The 9,034-nt window shown below is 53.8% G+C and overlaps 3 protein-coding genes across 3 annotated transcripts; 2 read left to right on the top strand and 1 right to left on the bottom strand.

Moving 5' to 3' along the window:
* Nucleotides 1–78: 78 nt before the first annotated feature.
* LOC149865986 (histone H2A-IV-like) lies at nucleotides 79–629 on the bottom strand. Its single transcript, XM_090041032.1, has one exon. It carries the CDS (start codon nucleotides 620–622, stop codon nucleotides 233–235), a length of 390 nt encoding a protein of 129 aa, XP_089897158.1. The 5' UTR covers nucleotides 623–629; the 3' UTR covers nucleotides 79–232.
* A 303-nt stretch (nucleotides 630–932) lies between these two features.
* LOC149865985 (histone H2B 1/2/3/4/6) lies at nucleotides 933–1,423 on the top strand. Its single transcript, XM_090042772.1, has one exon. It carries the CDS (start codon nucleotides 959–961, stop codon nucleotides 1,337–1,339), a length of 381 nt encoding a protein of 126 aa, XP_089898898.1. The 5' UTR covers nucleotides 933–958; the 3' UTR covers nucleotides 1,340–1,423.
* Nucleotides 1,424–2,550: 1,127 nt separating this feature from the next.
* LOC149865984 (histone H3) lies at nucleotides 2,551–3,012 on the top strand. Its single transcript, XM_090041031.1, has one exon. The coding sequence runs from the start codon at nucleotides 2,602–2,604 to the stop codon at nucleotides 3,010–3,012; it is 411 nt and encodes a 136-aa protein (XP_089897157.1). The 5' UTR covers nucleotides 2,551–2,601.
* Nucleotides 3,013–9,034: the final 6,022 nt, after the last annotated feature.

Here is a 9,034-nt window from a genome sequence, read left to right as displayed (position 1 = left end):
GGGGAAGCATGTTCTATTGTTACGGGTAAATTGCGGGATCTCATGGAACAGATGCAACTGGCAACAGCAGGACCCGGACGAAAGCGCACACGGCGAGCTTCTTCCCCGTCCCTCCCGCCGCCGACAAAACCTAGAGATCGAGCCCTTTTTTTGAAGTCTGTGGGTGGCTCTGAAAAGAGCCTTTGGGTTGTGTGCAGGGAGCGAGAGGACGGGTCGGGACTCCAGGCGCGCCTCACTTGGCCTTGGCCTTGTGGCTCTCGGTCTTCTTGGGCAGCAGCACGGCCTGGATGTTGGGCAGGACGCCGCCCTGCGCGATCGTCACTTTGCCCAGCAGCTTGTTGAGCTCCTCGTCGTTGCGGATGGCCAGCTGCAGGTGGCGGGGGATGATGCGCGTCTTCTTGTTGTCCCGCGCCGCGTTGCCCGCCAGCTCCAGGATCTCGGCCGTCAGGTACTCCAGCACGGCCGCTAAGTAGACCGGGGCCCCGGCTCCGACCCGCTCTGCGTAGTGACCTTTGCGCAGCAGACGATGTACCCGGCCCACCGGGAACTGCAGGCCGGCCCGCGAGGAGCGCGACTTGGCCTTAGCCCGCGCCTTCCCGCCTTGCTTGCCGCGGCCCGACATGGCTCAAAAGCTGGTCACAACGCTGAAAAGTACAACGAAAACACAACTGTAATACAGTCACCACCCGCTCGGCCTTATATCCCTTCTGTCAGGCGACTGAAGCCTCGCTGGTGATAGGCTGAGAAGTTATCATCTTCGGCGCAGCCAATGAGGAGGCGCATCCAAGCCGTGACCAATGGCGAGGGACTCAGCTGAAGGGGCCGTCTCGCGTCCAGTAAAATCGCACGGAGCAGAATCTGCTCATTTGCATAACACCGCTATAAATGCCGGGCGGCCGCCGCCATTGCCACGCAGTTGTAATTGACTTGTTTGTTCGTTAGCTGATAGAGAGCCAGGATGCCTGAGCCCGCCAAATCCGCTCCGGCCCCCAAGAAGGGCTCCAAGAAAGCGGTCACCAAGACGCAGAAGAAGGGCGACAAGAAGCGCAAGAAGAGCCGCAAGGAGAGCTACTCCATCTACGTGTACAAGGTGCTGAAGCAGGTGCACCCGGACACCGGCATCTCGTCCAAGGCCATGGGCATCATGAACTCCTTCGTCAACGACATCTTCGAGCGCATCGCCGGCGAGGCCTCCCGCCTGGCGCACTACAACAAGCGCTCCACCATCACGTCCCGGGAGATCCAGACCGCCGTGCGCCTGCTGCTGCCCGGGGAGCTGGCCAAGCACGCCGTGTCCGAGGGCACCAAGGCTGTCACCAAGTACACCAGCTCCAAGTAAACGGCTTCCTCGCAGGTTTCCTGCATCGTTTCACCCAAAGGCTCTTTTAAGAGCCACCCACTTGACCACTTAAAGAGCTGTAGACGCTGTTTTTGTTCCTAACCACTTTCCTAAACTGCTTCCCAGCCCTTGGTGAAAGGAGGGGATATGCAAATAAGTCCCCGTGTAATGTTGAGTTACTTTAACTTCAGCACCACGTCCCAGAACACTTCAACAGCCCGAAATGGGTAGGCGAAAGTCTTCCAGGCTCACTTCAAAGCTGACCCGGTGCCTACTGCTGCCACTCTTGTCGCCATCTCTTGCTCTGCCTTAAGCAGGTGTGCCTGCAAATGCGGCTGAAGAAAAAGTAGCCGTGTCTTTTCCATCCGGTCGCTTAAAGCCGCCCGCTCTTTCCATTTCCCCGGCTGTCGCTTCACACACTTTCAGGCCCCGCCCCGCGGGCAGGGGGAGCTGACGGTGGGGGTGCCTGAGTTCCCCCGCGCCATGATATCAGAGCAAACTTTGAAAAACGTCACGACAAGGAGGCGGCAGGCGCCGGCTGATTGGCTGCGCCTGGCGGCGGTCCTCGACCTGATTGAAAACCGCGGCGCGTTCGCTGCGCGGGGAGCAGCTGGGGGGGGCAAGAAGGGGGAGAAGCTGGCGCTGGTGTTTCTGCCATTTCTGCTTTAGGCCGCCGGCTGTTGAACGGGCTGTGTCCTTGCACATACTGGTGTCGGGGGAGGGCGAGCCCCTTTACCAAAGACCCGTCCCTAGCTCAGGCCTTGCCGCTTTCTTCCCGCCCGAGGTTGAGGACGGGGCACGGGGAGGCGACGCGTTCTGAAGAGCCGCGTCGCTTTTTCTGTTGCCCCCTGAACATGAGAGCGCGTCCTCTCTTCACCGCAGCCGCTCGCTTCCTTCCCCCTCCCTCCGTTCGTCCCTCCCTTCGTCTCTTGCGGCTGTCGCTGGCTGGCGGCGGCTCAGGCTGGAGACAAAGACGGGGCTGGAAACGAAAGTTCGGTCCGTGTGGCGGTGAAATGGGGACCGGGCGTGGCCCCAAGCTGCCGGGCCTGAGGCGGAGGGGCGGGGACAGGCCGGGGCGCATCGGGTTCTGGCTCAGCCAGCGCGGGCTTTTCAAAAGTTCACGTTACCCAATGGCAGGCGCGTCTCGGCACCCGGCCAATCGGGACGGAGAGCTTGGCTATAAAAGCGAGAGCCGGAGCAGAGCCGTTAAGAGGTTTCCAGAGTAGTGTTAGGAGGCTGAGGCTGTGCGTTTGCGTGTGAGAATGGCCCGCACGAAGCAGACGGCTCGTAAGTCGACCGGCGGCAAAGCGCCCCGCAAGCAGCTGGCTACCAAGGCGGCCCGCAAGAGCGCGCCCGCCACGGGCGGCGTGAAGAAGCCGCACCGCTACCGGCCCGGCACTGTGGCGCTGCGCGAGATCCGGCGCTACCAGAAGTCGACGGAGCTACTGATCCGCAAGCTGCCCTTCCAGCGTCTGGTGCGCGAGATCGCGCAGGACTTCAAGACGGACCTGCGCTTCCAGAGCTCGGCCGTCATGGCGCTGCAGGAGGCGAGCGAGGCCTACCTGGTGGGGCTCTTCGAGGACACCAACCTGTGCGCCATCCACGCCAAGCGCGTCACCATCATGCCCAAGGACATCCAGCTGGCCCGCCGCATCCGCGGAGAGAGGGCCTGAGGAGATGCAGCGCCTCTCGCCTTGATCGCTCGGAAACCGTTCATTAACCCAAAGGCTCTTTTAAGAGCCACTTCATTCCCACGGGAAGGGGCTGTGTCTCGCTGGTACCGAGTTAAAAGTTTGTTGTGGATTATGTTGCCGGGGTGGGGGTTAGAGTTTTGGGTTATGACTTTTTGGAGCTTTTTTTTTAACGCTCGTGCTTGTGTGTTTCTGCAGTGTTGTCCCTTGAAATCATAGTCTTTCTTTGGGGTAAAGGTCTTGGGGACCGTGGCATCTCCTGTGTTGGTTGCTAGGCAATAGTAGCCCAAAGACTTTATGGCTTCTCCGTTTCCTGACACAAGAGCCAGAAGTTTCATAGTTTGTACAGTCGGAAGGAACCTGAGCAGATCATCTAGTCTGACCCCCCTGCCATGGCAGGAAAGAATACTGGCGTCAAATGACCCCAGCAAGATGTTTATCCAACCTCCTCTTAAACACCCCCAGGGTAGAAGCCTGCACTACTTCTCTTGGAAGTTGGTTCCAGGCCGTAGGTGCCCTGACTGTGAAGTAGTGCCTTCTGATATCTAACCTAAACTTACCCTGTGCCAGCTTGTGACTGTTATTCCTGGTCACTCCTGGCGGTGCTCGGGGAAACAGTGACTTCCCCAGTGCCTGCTGATCCCCCCCTGACTAGTTTATAACAGGCCACAAGATCCCCCCCTCAGCCTTCTCTTTTGGAGGCCGAACAGGTTCAGATCCCGCAGCCTGTCCTCATAGGGCCTGCCCTGTTGTCCCCTGATCATACGAGTGGCCTTCCTCTGGACCCTCTCCATGCTGTTGACATCCCTCTTGAAGTGCGGCGCCCAGAATTGGACGCAATACTCCAGCTGCAGCCTGACCAGTGCCGCATAGAGGGGGAGGATCACCTCCTTGGACCTGCTCGAGATGCATCTGTGGATGCGTGACAAGGTGCGGTTGGCCTTCCTTACTGCCTCTCCACACTGCCGGCCCATGTTCGTCTTGGAGTCAATGATGACCCCCAGATCCCTTTCCGCCTCCGTGCTGACAAGAGGGGAGTTCCCCAACCTATAGGTACGGTGCCAGGTGCCAGTTGTTCCTCCCGAGGTGCATCACCTTGCACTTGTCTGTGTTGAAACCCATCCTATTCTCGTCCGCCCACCCTTGTAACCTTTCTAGGTCTGATTGTAGCCTGTTGCATCCTTCCAATGTTTCCACATCCCCCCACATCTTAGTGTCATGAGCAAATTTGAACAGGGTGCTTTTTACCCCCTCATCCAAATCGCTGATGAAGATGTTGAACAGTGCGGGCCCGAGGCCCGAGCCCTGCAGAACCCCACTGCCCACGTCCTTCCAGGTTGAGAAGGACCCATCCACTACCAACCTCTGGGTGCGGCCCTCCAGCCAGTTGGCAACCCATTTGACTGTGTGGGCGTCTACACCACAGCCCCCCAGCTTCTTAATGAGAACAGGGTGAGAGACAGTGTCAAAAGCCTTCCGGAAGTCCAGGAAGATTATATCCACTGCTACCCCTGCGTCTAACGATGTGGTGATCTGATCGTAAAAGGCCACCAGGTTGGTCTGACAGGACCTTCCACTGATGAACCCATGTTGGTTACCCCTAAGCATGCAGCCCCTGCTGGCCCCTCCTGGATGTGTGCCAGCATAATTTTCTCGAACAGCTTGCCTAGGATTGAGGTGAGACTAACCGGCCTATAGTTTCCCGTGTCCTCCTTCCTGCCTTTTTTGAAGATGGGGACCACGTTGGCCCTCTTCCAGTCCTCCGGTACCTCACCAGAGCACCACGAGTGCTCATAAAGTTGTGACAGGGGACTTGCAATGACCTGGGCCTGTTCCTTTAGAACTCTAGGGTGGAGATCATCCAGGCCGGCTGACTTGAATACGTCCAACCCCTCCAGAAGCTCCCTAACTAAATCCTCGCTAACCTGTGGCCCAGGTGTGCCTCCCCCGGGGCCTGAGTTGCCTTTTCCGAGATACGATGTTGAACTTAACTGCCATATAAAAAACATATAACTTCCTCTTCGGTTTAGTCATAACAAGAAGTCCTGTATTTTGGTTATTAATTATTATTTGGTCAGTGGGGGGGGGAATTAGGAGTGGAGGGTCATTGGCATATCAGCTTGACAAAACAGAATCTGTATTGTGCTGTTGTAGCTACCTATATAGGTATGTGCTTATTCTTGTGCTTTTGGAGTCTAATCAATAAAAGGTTGGGTTTATTTGAAAGGCAGACACTGACAGGTGTCCTGGACACTGACCACCTATGAGAAATCTAAGGGGCGGAGGGTTGTTAGGCCTCCTCAGACAGCCAGAGCCTTTGTGTGTTATCTCTGTTAGGGGTGGATTTTGGGGTCAGGGATATACATAATGCTATAGCCCACCCTCGTATACCCTATAAATACACCAAGGCTCCAATAAAGTTCACAACAATATTATGAACTCATGATTACAACAAAAACAAAATTAACAATAGGAAATGTACATAAAATCAAACATGAACTATATACACTGATTAACTGCAGTGCACCATAGACAGAACTGCCAGGGGGCAGCGAAGCGGCCTTCACAGGCTCACTAAGCTGGAATGACAGTCAGGACCTCAGTCTTTTCCCTCAGGGGGTCTCAGACGGAGAGGGGGGGAAGGGGGATAATTACCAATCCAATGGATGATCAAGGTCCCGATCCAATAACGCTTTTACAGGTAATTAATCTAGCATAGCACTGCCAATCCTATGAGGATGCTGCAGGTTTTTCTTCCCAAGGTGGAAAACCTTGCATTTTTTCGTCCACCCATTTGCTGATCCTGTTCAAGTCAGCCTGGATCATCCACCTCTCTTCTGGCGTGGAAGCTTTGCCCCAAAGTTTGGTATCATCAGCGAACTTGGCCAGTCTGCTTCTGACTCCAATGTCCACATCATTAATGAAGATGTTGAGCAATATGGGTCCAAGCACAGAGCCTTGGGGGACCCCACTGGTCACAGGGCACCATGATAAGTGACTTCCATCAATTATTACCCTCTGGGTTTGACCATGGAGCCAATTTCCCAGCTAGTGGATCGTGGTGGACCCAAGGCCACAATTGGCCAGTTTCACCAAGAGGTGATCATGGAATACCAGATCAAAGGCTTTTTTGAAGTGAAGACATATGACATCAGTCTCTTCTCCCTTGTCTAGGTGATAGGTCACCTGGTTGTAGAAGGAAATGAGATTGGTCAAGCAAGACCTACCCGCAACCAACCTGTGCTGGCTATCCCTCAGGATGTTGGCGTCAGCCAGTCCATTAAGGATGGCCTCTTTAATAAACTTTTCTAAGCTCTTCCCTCAGATAGAAGTCAAGCTGATGGGCCTATAGTTAGCTGGATCCACTTTCCTCCCTTTCTTGAAGATCGGCACCACATTGGCCTTCTTCCAGTCTTCGGGCACTACACCAGAGCACCAGGAGTTTTCAAAGATCTGTGCCAGAGGCTGGGCTATGATGTTCGCCAGCTCCTTGAGTGCCCTGGGGTGTAAATTGTGAGGGCCTACTATCTTGAAGGTATCCAGCCTCTCAAGGTGTTTCTTCACGAGGTCGGCATTTATGGAGGGCAGGAGATCTCCCTCACCCGGACCGCCCTGTCCCATGGTGGGCATGGGCATCCCATGGGACTGATGAAAGACCAATGCAAAATACCCATTTAATAGGTTGACTTTTTCCTGGGCATCAGTTGTCAGTTGCCCCATTTGATTCAGCAGGGGTCCAATATTGCCTTTGCTTTTCATCCCACTCCCCATATATCTGAAAAGGACTTTTTATTGTCCTTGATGCTCTAAGCTAGTTGGAGTTCAGTTGCAGCCTTGGCTTTCCTGGTTCGCTTCCTGCAGGACCGGACCAGTGCAGAATAATCCTCCTTGGAGGTGAATCCCATCCTCCATGCTTTGTAGGCCTTTCTTTTTAGCCTCAGGAAGTCTGCTAGGTCCCTGGAGAGCCAGGGGGGCTGCTGTGCCCTCTTGCTGCCTTTTCTCCGAGATGGAATAGACTTAGCTTGTGCATTGAGGATCGCTCCCTTGAGGAGCAACCACCCATCCTGAACTCCCCTCCCCCTGGGGTCGTGGTCCCTTAGGGCTTCACTGACAAGCCTCCTGAGCTTGTCAAAGTTGGCTTTCCTGAACTCAAGGACTTCCGTGTTGCTGACTGTCTTGCCAGCATTACAGCGGATGGTGAAGGTGATCAGCTCTTGGTCACTGTCACCCAGCTTCCCGTTGATCACTAGGTTGCCGATGAGATCATCCCCAGTAGCCAGTACCAGGTCAAGCAGCGCTTCACCTCTCGTTGGCCCATAGACATCTTGAGTCAGGTAGATGTTATCCATGCATGAGAGGAAGCTTTGCGACTGCTCAGATTTTGCTGACTGATCCTCCCCCAAGATGTCCGGGTAATTGAATTCACCCATGACAAACATGGTCCTGGAGCATGCAGCCTCACCCAGTTCCCGGGAGAACTCCTGGTCAAGCTCTTTCTTGTCTTTGGGTGGGAGGTCTGTAGTAGACTCCCACTGTTGTGTCCCTTGTGCCGTGTTCCCCATAGATTTTGACCCAGAGGGTCTCCAGTTGTCCACCCTGGTCGCCAACATCAGCTTGCAGTGATGCGCAGTTTTCCTTAACATAGAGAGCTACACCCCCCCAATATATGTGCTTAAGCTTCCATAGATTGAAATGTTAAAATGCCATCAATAAGCAATAAGTTGAAGAACTGAAAGAAAGTCTGTTGGTCAACACCACTAGTATTGGACTAGACCAGGGGTGGGCAAAATGTGGCGCGGGAGCCGGATGTGGCCTGCCAGGCCATTCTATCCAGCCCACAGGGCCCCTAAAAAATTTAGAAAATTAATATTTATCTGCCCTGGGCTGCCTGTCATGTGGGTGGCTCTTGATGGTTTGTCAAAACTTATTAAGCGACCCTCTGGCCAAAATAATTGCCTGTCCCTGGACTAGGCCAAGCATAGGTGGAGGAAGGCTGGGGATAAGGGGAATCAGCCCCCGCCCAAACATGGGGCGGTGAGTAGGGTCAGGGGTGGGGAGGGACATGTACACAGCCAGGATGGAAGATCTCATGTGGCAGAGAGGGGACTGGCATCAACTTTTTCAGAGGCAAACCCACTGACAGAAAAATGAGTGATAGAACTGGAATCGTGATGGGTGCATGGTGCGAACTGTGTAACAGGCCTACAACAGTTTAACTGTCAAAGTATGTTTTGATCTGCCAAGTGAACCACAGTGGTCCCTTGACAGATTGTCAGAGGTAAATTTATTTATTTATTGCAAAAAAAAAAAAAAAAAAAGCAAAATTGGATGCCACACCTCTCACTTCTATCTGAGGGAAGAGCTTAGAAAAGTTTATTAAAGAGGCCATCCTTAATGGACTGGCTGACGCCAACATCCTGAGGGATAGCCAGCACAGGTTGGTTGCGGGTAGGTCTTGCTTGACCAATCTCATTTCCTTCTACAACCAGGTGACCTATCACCTAGACAAGGGAGAAGAGACTGATGTCATATGTCTTCACTTCAAAAAAGCCTTTGATCTGGTATTCCATGATCACCTCTTGGTGAAACTGGCCAATTGTGGCCTTGGGTCCACCACGATCCACTAGCTGGGAAATTGGCTCCATGGTCAAACCCAGAGGGTAATAATTGATGGAAGTCACTTATCATGGTGCCCTGTGACCAGTGGGGTCCCCCAAGGCTCTGTGCTTGGACCCATATTGCTCAACATCTTCATTAATGATGTGGACATTGGAGTCAGAAGCAGACTGGCCAAGTTCGCTGATGATACCAAACTTTGGGGCAAAGCTTCCACGCCAGAAGAGAGGTGGATGATCCAGGCTGACTTGAACAGGATCAGCAAATGGGTGGACGAAAAAATGCAAGGTTTTCCACCTTGGGAAGAAAAACCTGCAGCATCCTCATAGGATTGGCAGTGCTATGCTAGATTAATTACCTGTAAAAGCGTTATTGGATCGGGACCTTG

The sequence above is a fragment of the Crocodylus siamensis genome, chromosome 4, assembly GCF_052110815.1.
Source record: "Crocodylus siamensis isolate JL-2025a chromosome 4, ASM5211081v1, whole genome shotgun sequence".
NCBI classification, from domain to species: Eukaryota; Metazoa; Chordata; order Crocodylia; family Crocodylidae; genus Crocodylus; species Crocodylus siamensis.
This window is presented reverse-complemented; position numbering and strand designations above follow the sequence as displayed.